Here is a 16,845-nt window from a genome sequence, read left to right as displayed (position 1 = left end):
TTCTCAGTGTCAAAGGAGAGGGAGAGAGAAAGGGGAATGGAAGTTGAAAGCAAGGGGGGGGGGGAAACGAAGGCGGGGAGGGCGCTGACAAAGGGGGAAAGGGAGAAGGAAGTAGAGAGGGGAGAGGAGGGAAAGGTGAGGGCCATTCCCAATATGGCACTGTGACTGGGGCAAGGAAAGGACAAAAACAAAAGAAGGGGGAAGCAGGGCAGGGCAAAAGGGCACAGGTGAGGAGGCGGCAGAAGAGCCGGGTGGGGAGGGGGGGGACTTGGCGACACGGCAAACCGGAGTAGCCGATCAGAGGGCGGACGCCCCGGCGGGGCTGACAGCGCTCCTCCGGGCTTCCTCTGGCCCGCAGCGACGCCCGCACGGAACTTACTTCTTCCTGACTCTCTGGAAAGGGGAAGCGCCATCTTTACGAGGCCGGCCCCTCGGTCTTTTGTCTGTAGCGGCGGCCGCGGCCGTGGGGGAAGCCCCCGGCTCGCGGACCGGCGGCGGCGGCGGCGGCGGCGTCTGGCTCTGCTGCTCGGTTGACATCCTAGTCAGCCGGACGGGGGAGAAGCATGGAGGGCGGCGAGCGGGGACGGCGAGAGTGCGGGAGGGCGAGGGCGATACCGACGCTCCTCCTGCTCCAACGGCCGCGGCGGCGGCGGCTGCTGCTGCTGCTGCTGTTCCTCTTCTCCTGCTGGTCCTCGGCCACCACGACCGCCTCCTGCGCCTCCTCTACCTCCGCCTCGCATCGCTGGCCTCAGCCGCCGCGGACCAGCGCGCAGGTAGCCGCATGGGGAGGAGGAGGAGAGGAGGGCCCGCCTCAGTCACACGCAATTAGACCCCTCAGAGAGGCTCGGGCGGAGGGGAGGGGAAAGGGGGGGCGCGCCGGGGGGCCCGCGGCGGCCCTTGCACACGGCCGACGCCTTCTCCTCTGGGGCGCGCTCGCGGCCGGGCGGGAGGGCGACGCGGCCTCCGAGAGCTGCGCTCCGCCTGAGGAGTCCGCCGCTTCCTTGTAACGTTGGCCCGGCGCCCTTCCCCCAGCCCTGGCTGGAAGTGGAGGAGGAGGAGGAGGCGGCGGCTCGGGTGGGTGGGTGGGCGGGCGGAGGGCAGCCGGAGATGAAGTTTTGACAGCTCCTCCAGCTGCTGCTGAGGAGAGACGGAGCGAGCCAGCGAGCGAGAAAGCAGGGCGGGCGGGCGGGCGGACGCGCGCGCGCGCGGGTGGGTTTAGGGTTCTCTTGTGTGTGCGCCTGTGAGAGCGCGCGCGCCCGCGTGTGCCATACATGTGCGTCTGTGGTGTCACGGGAGGTGCGGGGGGGGAGAGGAGGAGGAGGAGGAGGACCTGGGGCCGCTCTCCCTTCTCTCCGTCCCCTCAGGCCCGGCCGCGAGCCAGGAAGTTGGAGCGGGGGTCTGGGGGAGGATGGGGGAGAGGTAACGTCGGCTCTGCCTCAGGAGGGAGGGGGGGCTGTTGCACGTGACTGACGGCCCGGCTGACTGATGGGCTGCCCGACACCGGCCCCTCCCCCTCCCCTCACTTCGCCTGAGGTGGCGGTTGCTGAGCAGCCACCTTCGACGTCGCGGACGCCGCAAGGAAGGGCTGCGCGACGCCCGAAGAGGAGGCGCGCCCCTTCGCTTGCCCCGCAGAAACAAGAGTTTGAGGGGGCGTGCGGATATTTTCCCCCTCAACGCCTCTTTTGGAGGAGGAGGAGGAGGGAGGAGGAGAGGAAGACGGTGGCGGCGCTCGATCTGCGTGCCGCCCTCTCCCCCTCCCTAACCCCCCCTCTCTCCCCCTCTCCCTCAGGGGGGCCCCACACTGCGCCTGCCCGAGCCACCCGCCCACCGGACACCCCTTCTTTTCTCAGCCCAGACAGCTTATTCGACGCGCCGCCGTCGCTGACCTCACGGGCTCTGCTGGCGACGGGTTGGGCGGGAAACCTGGAAGCCCGGAGTGGAGAGAGACGGGTGGACCGGAGTTCCGGGAGCCCAGGAAGGCTCCGGAGAGCAGTGCGCGCGCCCGCCTGTTTTGTGTGGTGTGTGTGTGTGTGTCTTGCCAGCTGTGCTAAACAAACCGCCGCACGCAGCCCTGCCAGGCGTCTCAACGCAGCCTGCAGGTGTTGGGTGCCAAAGCGTCAGGCGTGCCGTGCCCACACCTCTCCGCAACGGAGGCGCCCTTTTCGAAGCTAGTTTGGGAACAACTGCGAGTGCAAGATAGTTTTCGGCAGGCTGCCTCGCCCACCGCCAGTATCTTTCAATTTTATTTTTATTTTGTTGTTGTGGTTATCCCTTACCATCCTCTCAATAATTTGAGCTATTCTGAATTTATTGGTCTGTTATGAACGCCCCCCCCCCATTCCCATGGCTGAGATCTGCCAAGGCTGCTTAAACTATCGTTTGCTGAAGAATCTACAATTGTTTGGGGCCATCCAGCTTTGTTTTCTGAACTCAAAATCTTACATGGCTTATCCTGAACATAAAAAGTATTAGTTCCTACATTTGACAACCCTTCCGGCTTTCCTGTGGCTGAGCCCTTATTTATTTAAATTTCAATTTATATGACTGTCCATCTCTGGACAGTCAAATTCATGACTTTGATTTTTATCTATTATTGACCTATAGTGCAATGGATTATATTGCTCAGGCAATGAAGCAAGCCTTCTTTTACTCAAAAAGTTTATTCTCTGGAGCCTTTCAAGACCACTGTCTTAGCTTTTCTGTTTTCCATCTATTATTAGCACGTTAATGATATTGTACTTTATAACACAGAGAAAACCATTAGAAGAGTGGATGGTATATAAATAAATAGCCTAAATTATAATGCATTTCAGCTGCTTTTGTTTTAGTATCGTGAGTAAACACATTTCATTTGAACAGTTTCCTGGAGATGGATGGATGGATAGCAATCTCATGATATATTAAATGACACATTTTGATATATTAAATGACACGTTAACCTCTTTGCTTGGGAAGAGGTTAAAAACAAAGGATTTAAGAAAACGTATCATTGTTTACAGTTAGTATTAACTTCAGCCTGTGTGCCCAACTATATATGATTTATTATAATAATTTGCCTACTGGCTGGGGAAGTCTGGGAGTTGGAAAAGATTGGCTTAGTTCTTTAGTCATAAAGCAACCCACAAGTCTTGGGTAGATTTATTTGAATCCTGTTCCAGCTGTTCATAAAAGAACTGGGAAGTGAACTCATAAAATACAAATGCAATTTTGAGGTAAACGTTGAATCAAGTTATGATTGCTGCAATGGAAATGCTATTCTTCAGAACCAGAAAGGTACTACAATTCTGTGCTATTCACTAGACATCACCCTCTTGATGTCTCTCGGAGATGTTGGCTGTGGGACTGTACTTGGCTACAAATGAAAAGAGCTGGTCCAATATTTTGGTCAGCGTCAGACTGGGAAAGGCTGCTCCACTCTCTTTTCCAGCCTGAACGGAGCGGACTCACTTCTTGGCTGGATTCAGCCGAATTGGTCCATGAAATGCAGCGGGACCGACTCCCCCTGGTTGGGATGGGGCCAACTGACAGCGCTGGTTGGCTTAGAAGCGTCTCTCCAGACTTAGGTCGCTTGCAGGGCGCCTGGAGAATCACCGGCAAAACGCTGAGCGGATATGCACACGTGGCCATCGTTGACAACAGCCGTATTTTTCACCTCGACGCCTCCCCAACCTTCGGGTTGTCTTTAGAAACTGGCCGCCCGGGAACAGGCGGAGCTTCATCTGACCGATTGTTCCCATAGTGAGGTCAGTGGAGGCCGGACTGGAAACAGGGAAGGGCGCAGGCTGACCACGCGGGCGTGGGAGGGAGAGAGATGTAGGCGGGGAGCGTTCAAGCCGCGCCGCAAAGGTAGCCAACGTGGGCGTGTGTTACCTGTGCGCGCAGAGGGCGTTGCCGATACCCGAGTGTTTCCTCTGGCGCTGACTGGAGGCGCTTGGCTCCAGACCAGAGACCCGAGCCAGCGTAACCGAAGCCTCGGGGAACTGAAATTGGCACGGACTGTGTGAGAGAAAAGGAGGGAGGGAGAGCGCCCAAGGAGAGGGTTGGTTTCCAGCAATTTTGGCTGCAACAGCTGCTGATCCTGCCACTGCTCCAGGGTTGGGGGAGGGACGGCGAAGGAGATGGTGGTTCTTGTGCTAATCCTGCTCCCCCCCCTCCCCAGGGATACAGGCCTAGCTGGTTGGCCCCCTGCCCAGATTCTGAGGCTCAGTGCGGGGGTTAAGCCTCATTACATGGGATTTAACTTGTCCAGCCAAGTACAGAATACAGCCCAAACTCTACTAGCAGAGAGATTTTTGAGGAAGGGCATGCAGATTCTTATCCTGAAATCAGGATTTTTGGTGTTGGTGATGGTGGTAATGATGATGATGATGGACTACAGCAGAGGATCAATAGTATTTACATTTTCATACATAAATAAATGCTCAAAAAGTATTCATGTTTCCTGCCCCTCCCCTCCATTTGCTTGCTTTCTGTCAAATTCAGAAGTTTAATTTTTCGATATTTTGCCTTCCATGTAACTAGAAGGAAACTCACTGCACATTTCTGGCATCATCGAATATCCATTTGACGTGTTACACAGGAAGCTTACTTTGCTTCTGATCATCATCCCTCCTAACCTTTTTAGAGTACTTCTCTCTTTTGCCAGAAAACCTTTAGATTGAACTATTATCTCTCAATTGACTCTGCTTACTGTACTAGAGTCATGTAACTTGTTAAGAATAACAACAACATTACTATAACTCTAAATTGCCTTTCAACAAGACATAGGCAAACTATACAACCTCCTGAGTGTGCACTTAAAACAACCACATTTATCTTTTTGGTAAAAAGGCTTATTTTCAAAAATACGTTCGCAGGGGATTTTGTCTCTAAGGCTATAACTGATGGGTAAAATTATTGAAAACAGCAGTATTTGGAAGGGCAGCAGACAGAAACTGACATCTATTATTTGTTTATTTATTCCATTCCCACATATTTTGCAAAACACTTACTGAAAGGAAAAAACATGAAATTTGGAGCTAGGAAATGAATTAGGCCAATGGACATGCACAGTTTAATAGCTGCAAAATCTTGAATATGCGTGCTTGGCATTTGGATAGTTTTTATAATAATTTAACTTTTCCAATACCTATGAATAGTTGCTGATCAGTGTGAAAAGTATTGTTCACATTCTTGTGATAGGTACCAGCGGCACCAGCAGAAAATGGTCTCTGAAAGTGGACTTCAGTTATGGAGGGATCAAAGCCTGTTTGGATTTTGTTTATTTTGAGTTGTTTATTTACTATGACTGACAGCTGTGATAACTCTTCGGTCGGCAATGACCATCAGGGCACTTGCCAGCACACTTTCTGACATGTGTAGAGCCCTGGGAGATCTTAAAGCTGTAGTGACCCTGGATATTCATGTAAGCAATGATGCTGAATTATGGCAGAAGCCAGTGCTGGGCTGAAGAGACCCCTGCAGTTTGATGGAGTGCAGCTTCCCTGCTGGCAGGACATAAAATGGCTGGTGGCTAGCAGACCTTGGCTCCAATTGAGGTCCAGCTGCACACCTCCTGAGTTTTCCATGTGTTCCTCACCGGCTGCCCAAAGTAAAGGTTGGGCATTTCCCTTAGACCTGGAGATGGCTGGATCAGGGATTTGCAAACTTGCCTCTTTTAAGACTTGTGGTGGACTTCAACTCCCAGAGCAAAGCTGGCTGAGGAACTCTTGGAGTTGAAGTCCACAAGTCTTAAAAGAGCCAAGTTTGCAGACCCCTGGCCTGGATGATCCCTGGGTTCTCTGCAATTTCATAACTACTTGGGATGGTGATCTTCATCCCTGGAGAGGAAACGGGAGACTGTGGTTCCACAGGATGCATGGTAGAAGCTTGGCCTTCCCACAAACACACAGATATGCACAGAGATGAATTTACATACAATTTAAAAGACACAAGCAAAAAGCGAAGAAGGAAGCAAACAATCTACCACACATCCCAACCTATTTGCCTAGATCTTTTGCAAGGATGACTGATACCCCTTTCTTCTTTTTTCTTCCTCTCCAAGGTTCTTTTGTTTGTTTGTTTGTTTGTTTGTTTGTTTGTTTGTTTGAATTGTTCTTCTCATGTTTGTGTGTGTGTGGGCGCGTGTATGTGATTTCTGAATTGATTTCTGCACATTTTAACCACTGTAAACCACCCAATATTGCCCGGAGTCAAGTAGCATATACATTTTATAAATTATTATTAATTTATATAAACTATTGTTAGCCCACCTTCCAGCAGCCAACTCCAAATAAGCAAGAAACCGCACAAGAAAAACCACAAAAGAAAGAAAACAGCCTAATAAAGGAACCATCAAGAAAGAAACTACAATCTACCTATGACTGCTGAGGCAGATTATGTATTAACAACCAGGAAACTCGATTGTCCTTTACACTGATAATGTAACTTCTATATAACATAGTAGTAATAAAACAACTGCAGGAAAACAACCAAGCTCAAAGAGTATCAAGAATAGTTCAAATCCTGAGCTACAGGAATTTTTTGTTTTTTGCTACAGACCCATATAGGCTGTTAAGTACATGAGGGCAGGAGTGGCCAGGTGGGTGTACTGATGTTCTTGTGCTAGATTAACTATGGCTGAGTTGTTGTGTAGTGTGAGAGATGGTGCTAGTAGTTGTTAGGAATGTATTTTGGCCTGGGAGGGGGAAACTACAGGTGGGGGGAAATTAGGAGGGCAAGAAATAGTGGCCGAAAAGGCCAATGCTATCTGAGATGCTATGTCAACCATTAACAAACGGATTGGGTAGACCTACTCCCGTATGCGGAGGTAGCGTATAAATACAGAGCCCATCTCACTTGTATTGGCAACACCCATCTAGGATGTTGCAAGGCCTCCAAATTTATGTGGTCAGTTAATACCTCAACGCAAGTATGATGCGAGTATGATGGCTCAGGGCCTTAGGCCATTATTTAAGGTCAGTTTTGACATTCAGTCCACAATAACCACTTTATATATTAAATTGGCTCCTTAATTGGGTATCATAGCATCAGCATGTATGACCTCCAACAATTCTGGATGTTGGTCCTGAATGTTCGTTTACTCTGTAATAAATCTTGTCTTCATTCACAATTCAATCATGGATGAAGTGGCCAACCCACCAGGGCCTCTGGTGGCTCAGACTGGTAAGACAGTCTGTTATTAACACAGCTGCTTGCAATTACTGCAAGTTCAAGCCCCACCAGGCCCAAGGTTGACTCAGCCTTCCATCCTTTATAAGGTAGGTAAAATGAGGACCCAGATTGTTGGGGGCAATAAGTTGTTGTTGTTGTTGTTATTGTTATTGTTGTTGTTGTTGTTGTTGTTGTTGTTGTTATTATTATTATTATTATTATTATTATTATTATTATTATTATTATTAATTCGATTTTTATACCGCCCTTCTCCCGAAGGACTCAGGGCGGTGTACAGCCAAAGTAAAAACAAACGGTACAATATACAATTAAAATACAGATTAAAAAACTTATTATATAGTTGGCCTAAAAACTTTAAAATATATAAAACTAAAAAACCCCTTAAAATTAATAATAGAAAATTTAAAACCAATAAAATTTAAGCCAGCCCCGCGTGAATAAATAGATGTGTTTTCAATTCGCGGCGGAAGGTCCGAAGGTCAGGTATTTGGCGTAAACCCGGGGGAAGTTCGTTCCAGAGGGTGGGAGCCCCCACAGAGAAGGATCTTCCCCTGGGGGCCGCCAGCCGACATTGCTTGGCGGACGGCACCCTGAGAAGTCCCTCTCTGTGAGAGCGTACGGGTCGGTGGGAGGCATGAGGTAACAGTTGACTTTGTATATAATATACAAATGGATGAAGTCTATTGCTTGATATAGTGTAAGCCGCCCTGAGTCTTCGGAGAAGGGCGGGATATAAATGCAAATAATTAAAAAAAAAACTTGTATTACCAAGACCTAGGTGGGCTGGGCAGAGTTCCCCTCTTAGGAACATTTCCCACTTGAGTCCCAGGTTTGGCAACAGCTGGAACCTGGGAAATTGGGGAGGGGGAGAGATTTGCTGTCATCTGTGCGATTCTGATCATCTAGTTGAGCGTGGGCTGTAGAAAACAGCAGGCAGTTACGGGGCTGTTCAAATCATGAAGGGCCAAAAGCATTACAGTGGATGTATTACAGTGGATGCAATTCTTGTCTGAAAGTAATTGCAACATGACTTAATGGCAGGAGTGAAATCTACTTACCTTCCCTACCGGTTCGAAAGTGCGCGCGTGCCATCGTCACATCCAATTTTTGACCCTTTGCACATGCACAAAGCCGCCTGTACATCCACAGAAAGTCAAAAATGGGTTACTTCCTGGTTAAAACCAGGAAGTGATGATGTCAGGGCAGGTGGGCAGAGCCTCGCGCTGCCGCCACCAGTTCACCAAACCGCAGGCCACTGCTGCTACTGCTTCGCGGGAGCTGGACAAAACCGGCAGGATTTCACCACTGCTTAATAGTGGAAGACATTAATATGAGTCCATTGCTAGGGTCAAATGACTCTGATTGCCCTTTGCCTTGCTGATGTGACTCTACCTTATAGGGAGAGGGGGCCTATTCGGTTCCTCTCTCCAGTTTCCCAAAGAACCAGGTGCACAGTTCATCTGAGACTTTAGTCGCAGCCTGTACTGAATAGTGATAGAGTCCTTGCACTCTATATGGCCTTTTCCTATGTGTCAATCCTGGATTCATTCTGGGGTTTTTTGAGGAGCTCCAGAAAAAGAAGTGGCAGAAGAGACCCTTGAACACTGTTGAAGAATAATCAAATGTAATTAAAGCCCCACATTCGGAATTACATTGCGAAAAGTGGAAAAATGGTGTTATTTTCTTTCCTTGTTGCAAGTTCCAACAGTTTAGTTCTGTTTAAGATGACTCAGTTTTTGCTGGGGAGGGACAAGCCACAGGAACATCTGCAGAGCCATTGTGAGGAATATTTGGTGAATAATTCATTCAAATTCACTCTAGTTGAGAAAGTTGAGGCCCCCAGGGACCATGGTTCTGTAAAAACACAAGAATGGGTTTGAACTGGAATTCCTAAAGGAGTGAGCAGGTCCTTCAGAATGTGAGTTTGGCCATTCAGGCTCCTCCTAGGTTGATCTGTAGGGTTGGGTCCATGTCCTGGTATCAGCTTCCTTGACACAGGTTTTTCTTCTGGCTTTGAAAAAGGAAGTAGTGGCATGCCCCCTCTTTAAGAAGCCATAGATGGAGCCTATGATTCTGGACTATTTTTGACCAGTCTCCAACTTTTCCTTTTAAGGGAAGGTTGTTGAGAAGTGATCAGGCAACAGCTCCAGACAATCCCGGAATAAAGGTATTACTTTGACCCATTTCAGTGAGGCCAATGAGGTTTTGAGCCAAGGCACAGTATGGACAGCAGCATTGGTCACACTTGTTGACGTAAGGGGCTGGGTTGGAGAAGCATATCCATTCTTATGCTCTTAGTGATCCTTATACTATCCATCCTTATACTATCAATCATGGTATCCTTCTAGACTGGATACAAGGATGTGGGTAGGAGGTACTGTATTAGGGTGGTAGGCCACCTTTCTCTGTGATTGATTCCAGTTAGTACAGTGTATGTATAGGGAGAGGGGGATTATTTGTGGGATGCCTCAGGATTCTCCTTGTGTTTAAAATCTACATGAAACTGCTGAATGGAGGCCATCCATTGGTAGAGGGCCTGGAATCATCAGCATGCTGTGATAACCAATAATATATCTCAAGGCTCGGCTGTCCAAATCATTCATGAATGTATGCACTTGTTTATTCATTCACTCACTCCCTCCAGCACCCAGCACCCAGATAAGCAGGGATTAACACCAGACAAACAGTCAAGAAAACCACAGTCCTACCAACACTTAGCAGGACAAATTACTGTAAAAAAGAAGGAGCAAACTCCACATTCACTAGTGCTGATAAGCACCAAAGGCTCCACAGTTCAATCCAGATCTACATAAATTCTCTTCTGGAAGTTGATATATTTTTCACCCAAAATAAAAATCCTTGCTTGGCCTACAGGCAGTTTTTGTGGTATTGCTCAATGTTAGAGGATTATCTGTTAATGGCAGAGAATTTTCATAGAGAACTGAGGAACAAGCATTAACACAACAGTTCTTGCACACTAGCTTGTACTTTAGGCTTAAATAGCCCTCTTTAAAGCCAATAGACACAAAATATGTTCCCATTTTAGTCTGAATTCTAAGCCAGGGTTCTTGGGTCGGCTTAGTCTATCTTATTGATGCAGCCATATGTTTGTCCACTAAGGCTTTTATTGTGTAATACAGCCACTTGCGACTTAGCCAATAAACCACATTGGTCAAACCATGCCTTAGCATGATTTCCTAACCCTGCCTTTATCAGTGATGTGGATGACACAATATATACTTCACCATATTTAGGCTTGGCTTAGTACACGAGGCAAACCTAGTCACCTTTATCAGAACTCGCTGCTATTGCTCCAAAAGAGATGGAAACAGATTTAGGGTTCATCTTGAATCTCTTTCAGCCCAGAATTTCCTCACTCTAGTTATTATCCTTGTTATAAGCTTCGGTATTAAGTGCAAGTCTATAATTGCATATTTGCTTGAAGTTTAAAATGACAGTGGAGTGAACCCGACTATTATAAATCCATTTTGAGAGCTAAAGGCAGTTGTTTTCCCAATGGTGGTTTTTACCTGTAGGTCAAGGGTGTCTGTGTGCCAGATACAGCACACAAATGAGTGCCCCAGCATCACATACCACTCTCCACTATTTATTTATTTATTTATTTATTTGAATTTTTATACCGCCCTTCTCCGAAAACTCAGGGTGGTGTACAGCACAAATAAAATATGGATACCAAGACACTTAAAATCTGATATTAGTTAAAAATCTAATTCAATATGCTGAGTTATTAAAATAAATATATAAAATTATAAAAGTTTCTAAAACCCCACTAAAACCCTCAATAAAATCGTTAGGCCAGCCCTGCTTGGTGAAAAAAGAAAGTTTTGAGCTCGCGCTTAAAGGTCCTAAGATCAGGGAGAAGACATAGCCCCACAGGTAGTTCATTCCAGAGGGCCGGATAATAATAATTTATATATAATATACATATATATATGTATGTATGTATGTATGTATGTATGTATGTATGTATGTATGTATGTATATAGGTCTTTGGTTGTTCGGGTTTTCTCCCGTGTAAAATTGGAAGTGTCTTGGCGACGTTTCGACGAAGTCTCATTCGTTATCTTCAGGCTTCAGCTTCGTGCTTCTGGGAGCAATGTGTGATCGCAGCTGTTTCTTCCTTTTAACTGCTAGTGGGGGTTTGAACTGATTGGGTGGGAGCTTGGCTGTGCTCTGATTGGCTGGGGGTTTTTCTGTGCTCTGATTGGCTGGGGGTGTGTCCTGTGTTGGTGGGGGCTTGGTTGTGCTCAGTCTAGTCTGTGCTGCAGGGGGATTTGATATGCAGGGGGATTATACACACACACACACACACACACACACACACACATATACATGCTCTGTATATATATATCACGCTCTGTAAAAAGCACTCTTGGGACATGCCCAGAGTTGACTGAAAGATGAATGGCTGTATCAATGTTTTAAATAAGTAAAAAAATAAAATAAGTTCACTTATGCTAGTGGAAGCCTAAGCTGTAAATGTAGACGTTAAAATTGACCACGAGCAGGCTCTCCAACCAAAACAGCTGGGCTTCAGATGGACAGTTTCCCCTTGGTCCCTCGCCAGATTCGGATCGAGGCCTACGGTTCCCATCCCCCCACGATTCCCACGGCCTGCGCGAGGAGAGGGGCGAGATCTTTCGTGACTTCGTTTGTTTGGGGAAAACGATCCACCGGTCGCGGACCAGCGAGAGATCATCATCCTTCGGAGCTGGAAAGCCTCGACGCGGAAGCTGGTCCGGCAGCGCAGAGGACGGACTAGGGCGCGGCCGCTCCTGGCCGAACTCCGCGAGGGGGAGCAGGCGGGGGCAGCCGGGTCGGCCCGGAGGCAACCTGTCAACTCCACTTTCTTTCCAAGTAGGTGAACGTCTTCTCGAGTCCAGGGGAGCGGTCAGTTCCGGAGGAGGCCCCGCTGTCTACCAACTCGCCCTGGGGTCAGGCCCACGCGCGGGCGTGGAGTCAGCTTCCCCTGCGTCTCTTATGCCTTCCACAAGGCGAGCGTGATCCTTGTCTAGCGTCTTTCTTCCCCCGCAACTTTTCTCCACCCCTTGCGCGTGTCTAGACTTATTCTTAAACACCTGGCCTGCCTACCACCCACCCAGATCGCAGCGCGTGGGGTTTGCCGGGGTGCATTTTGCGAGGGGAGAGAGTTGGTGAAGAAGGACGGGCGGCAGCACCAACCGGTGGATTTCCCTCCGTGGTCTAGTGGGGGAGATGCCACTTTCGCCGCTCCTGAAGACTTCCAAAGGAGTTGGACTGCCGTTCGTGGGTGGGGTCCTGACTCCTGCCATATGTATGCGGATTCGGGCTTTCAAGTCGACGCTGGCAAGGGCGCTCGCGCGTGGAATGCCATGCCCATCGGGCACCGAGCAGTGTTGGCTGCCCCGCCTGGCCCTTTTGGGTGCTGCTGCCCAGCGGTCGGTCCTTCCCTGTCAGGTTTAGACTCGGAGGACCCCTTCGGGCGGTCTCTTCCTCCCGGCTCCCCTCTCTTCGCCCCCCTCCCCCTCCCTCCCTCAGAAGCGCCTTCCCTCCGCGGCTCTGTCCTTAGCCTAGGGAAGAATGGCTAAGGCGCTACTTTTCGGTGTGTGCGGAAGGATTTCAGGGTAATATTGCAACTAGACTGATGCGATTCCCGGCGGGGAGGGTGCGTGAAGGCTTTGAAGGCGAGTTTTCCAGCACGGAACGGCAGTCGGAGCGGGGACTGTTGCAGAGTGCCTGCGTGTGCGCGAGTACAAAAACTCGACTTAAAAGAAGGCAAAAGGCATATTGAGGCCGTCGTTTTGTGGGGATGACAGCCATGAGCTTCAAGATCAAGGGAGGTACTAATGCCACTCTATAAAGCCTTAGTAAGGCCACACCTAGAGTACTGCATCCAGTTTTGGTCACTATAAAAAAGATGTGGAGACTCTAGAAAGAGTGCAGAGAAGAGAAACAAAGATGATTAGGGGATTGGAGGCTAAAACACATGAAGAACGGTTGTAGGAACTGGGCATGGCTAGTCTAGTGAAGAGAAGGACCTGGAGATATGATAGCAGTCTTCTAATATTTGAGGGGCTGCCACAGAGAGGAGGGTGTCAAGCTATTTTCCAAAGCACCCGAAGGCCAGACAAGGAGTAATGGATGGAAACTGACCAAGGAGAGATTCAACCTAGAAATAAGGAGAAATTTTCTGACAGTGAGAACAGTCAACCAATGGAACAGAAGTTGCCTTTGGAAGTTGTGGGAGCTTCATCGCTGGAGGCTTTCAAGAAGAGATTGGACTGCTATCTGTCAGAAATGGTATAGGGTCTCCTGCTTGGGTGGAAGGTTGAACTAGATGACCTACAAGGTCCCTTCCAATTCTGTTAATCTGTTAAAGCCTTTCTCCCTATGCAGGCATTCCAAGCACCATTCTTAACAACACAGGTAGTTCTCGACTTACAACCATTAAGTTTAGCAATCATTCGAAGTTATAACAGCACTGGGAAAAGTAACTTACAACCGTCCTCGCACTTATGACTGTTGCACCATTCCCACAGACATGTGATCAAAATTCCAGCTGGTGGAAACAGGCATGGATTTACCGTTACGGCATCCCAGAGTTGCTATCTGCAACTTTCCCAGCTGGCTTCGGACAAGCAAAGTAAATAGAAGCCAGATTCGCGTAACGACTTTGTGATTTACTTAACAGCTTCAGTGAGTCACCTAACCATAGCAAAAAGATTGTAAAACTGGGCATGACTCACTTAACAACTGCCTTGCTTAGCAATGGAAATTCTGATCCTACTTGTCATAAGTTGAGGACTACCTGTAGTGGCTGAAACCAGGTTAACCGTACAGATAGTCCCCAATTTGCAACAGTTCATTTACAACAGCACTGAAAAAAATGAGTTATGTCCATATTTCCCCATGGTCAAGTGATTTACATTCAGATACTTGACAACGGACTCATATTTATGACGGTTGCAGTGTCCCAAAGCCATGTGATCCCCTTTTGAGACCTTCTGACAAGCAAAGCCAGATTCACTTAACAACCACGTTACTAATTTAAGAAGTACAGTGAGTCATTTAACAAATGTGGTGAGAAACATCATAAAATGGAGCAAACTCACTTAACAAATTTCTCACTTAGCGACATAAATTTTGGGGTCAACTGTGGTCGTAAGTTGAGGACTACCTGCACAATTTGTGTACACTTTCAATTGGATATTTGCTGTGATGCCACACAAACAAGCTGCACTATGCGTCCGCTAATGCAAACAGCTGTGTTTTTTTGGCTTTGGTACGTTTTTGTCAAATTTACAACCAGTAAAAACATTTCTGTAATGCCGTTCTTTTAAACTATAATTAAAACAATTACTCCAGTGCTTGTGTGTAGTGCATATGGAAAAGTTTAAATAAACAATAAAGAAAAACCTCAAATGCAAATGGTTGCAAAAAAAATGGCAACAAAACATCAATGAATATTCCATTCTGTTCTCTCTATCCAGAATTATTCTTCCCTGCTCTTGTTAGACAACCCCTCCCCCTTACTCAGGACACTTACGGTCCTCCAGTCCAGGGGTGAAATGCTCCCGGTTCAGACCGGATTGCCCGATCCAGTAGCGATGGCAGCAGGTGGTTCGGAGAACCGGTAGCAAAAATCCCTGCCCCCCCATTCCGCCCTGCATGCCCAGCTGAGCCATGCAATCATCAGAGGTTTTTTTTACTTTTAAAAGTATTTTTTCTTCGGCCGAAAAAATGCTTTTAAAAGTAAAAAAAAAACAACCCCTCTGATGATCGCGTGGGTCAGCTGGGATTGTCAGAACCCTTTCAAAGCATTTTTTCTACAAGCTCTTCGGTCGAAAAGGTTGTAGAAAAAATGCTTTTAAAAGTTAAAAGAAGAAGTTGCCCTCACCTACCTACTCACATTATCCTTCCCACCAAGTCATCCCCAAAGAATCAGTAGTAAAAAATTTTACATTTCACCCCTGCTCCACTTTGATCATATGTTAGACCACCAACTCTACCACTCCAGCCATCATGGGTCAATTGCAATACAGCTTAAACGCATCTGGAACAAACCTTCTTGAAAAAATTATATTCCTCAAGAAATTCATATAGATTTATTCCACCTCCATGGTTTGATTGATGATCCATTTGGAGACCAAACAATAATGGATTTTGTTTTCTCCTCCTCCTTTTCAAAATGTTTAAAATTTCACAACTCAGCGTTTACTCAGGTATGCCAGCAATTCATTTTGGCAGTTGCCTTTTTTTGAGTTCTAGCGGTATAAGATGTCACTCGTTCCCTGTTCTGAATGCCAGATGGCTACATTTCATCTCTTTTTTCTAACTTATTACATTGTACGGAATGAATACTGCAGCAGGAAGTACTAGATCTGAACTGCTGAGATTCAGATGACCTTTAGATCAGGGGTGAAATCCAGCAGGTTCTGACCAGTTCTGGAGAACCAGTAGTGGAAATTTTGAGCAGTTCGGAGAACCAGCAAATACCATCTCTGACTGGTCCCAGAGTGGGGTGGGAATGGAGATTTTGCAATATCCTTCCCCTGGAGTGGGGTGGGAATGGAGATTTTGCAGTATCCTTTTTCTGGAGTGGGGTGGGAATGGAGATTTTGCAGTATCCTTTCCCTGCCACGCCCACCAAGCCACACCCACAGAACCGGTAGTAAAAAAATTCACCACTGCTTTAGATGGCAGCAAAGAGTTACAGGTCCTGCCATCTAGTGGCTTTCTGAAATCAGTTTTTCATATGACTTAAGATAAAGAGGACGAGAATATATAGAACTGAAATGAAAATGAGAATATACGGCTTTAGTAGCATAAGTTACTCCATATGACAGTGTATCGATGTACAGGTTAAAAACCAGCATATTTCAAGCTCGAAATGACAAATTATGGATAATGTCACCTTGAAAGACATCAGAAAAACTTCATATCAGAAGGACGTGCACAATCCAAATTTGGTATTCTGAACAGAACAGAATAGAATAGAATAGAATTTTATTGGCCAAGTGTGATTGGACACACAAGGAATTTGTCTTGGTGCATATGCTCTCAGTGTACATAAAAGAAAAGATACGTTCATCAAGGTACAACATTTACAACACAGTTGGATGCAGGAGAAGAAAGTTGCAAAAGGGAAGTTGAGGATAGAATTCTGTTTGTTCTGTTCCGTCCTGTTCTGTTGATCTGTTTTGTAAATCCGTGATAGCTCAGGCTGTAAAGAAGCCTGTTATTAGAACACAGCAGCCTGCAATTACTGCAGGTTCAAGCCCGGGCCAAGGTTGACTCAGCCTTCCATCCTTTATAAGGTAGGTAAAATGAGGACCCAGATTGTTGGGGGGGCAATAAGTTGACTTTGTAAAAATATACAAAATAGAATGAGACTATTGCCTTATACACTGTAAGCCGCCCTGAGTCTTCGGAGAAGGGTGGGATATAAATGTAAACAAAACAAAAAAAAAACCTCAAGGTTTGCAGCTCAAGCAGTGGTGGCTTTCAAAATTTTTTACTACTAGTTCTATGGGTGTGGTTTGGTGGGCACGGCAGGAGAAGGATACTGTAAAATCTCCATTCCCACCCCACTCCAGGGGAAGGTTACTTCAAAATCCCCATTTCCTCCCGATCAGCTGGGACTTGGGAGGCAGAGAATAGATGGGGGCAGGG

General features: G+C 47.2%; 1 protein-coding gene across 16 annotated transcripts in view; it reads right to left on the bottom strand.

The window, feature by feature from the left end:
- KMT2C (lysine methyltransferase 2C) overlaps nucleotides 1-1,078 on the bottom strand; it is a 190,447-nt gene extending 189,369 nt beyond the window's left edge. For 8 of the 16 annotated variants that reach the window (XM_058183709.1, XM_058183717.1, XM_058183720.1 and 5 more), the window contains exon 1: nucleotides 380-1,070. In XM_058183709.1, coding sequence (XP_058039692.1) covers nucleotides 380-537 — 158 coding nt within the window. In that variant the 5' untranslated portion in view covers nucleotides 538-1,070. Of the gene's footprint in view, nucleotides 1-379 lie in introns of all 16 variants that reach the window. The other 8 variants (XM_058183716.1, XM_058183715.1, XM_058183722.1 and 5 more) reach the window with 3 other exon arrangements.
- Between the last annotated feature and the right edge of the window lie 15,767 nt (nucleotides 1,079-16,845).

The sequence above is a fragment of the Ahaetulla prasina genome, chromosome 4, assembly GCF_028640845.1.
Source record: "Ahaetulla prasina isolate Xishuangbanna chromosome 4, ASM2864084v1, whole genome shotgun sequence".
Lineage (NCBI taxonomy): Eukaryota > Metazoa > Chordata > Lepidosauria > Squamata > Colubridae > Ahaetulla > Ahaetulla prasina.
This window is presented reverse-complemented; position numbering and strand designations above follow the sequence as displayed.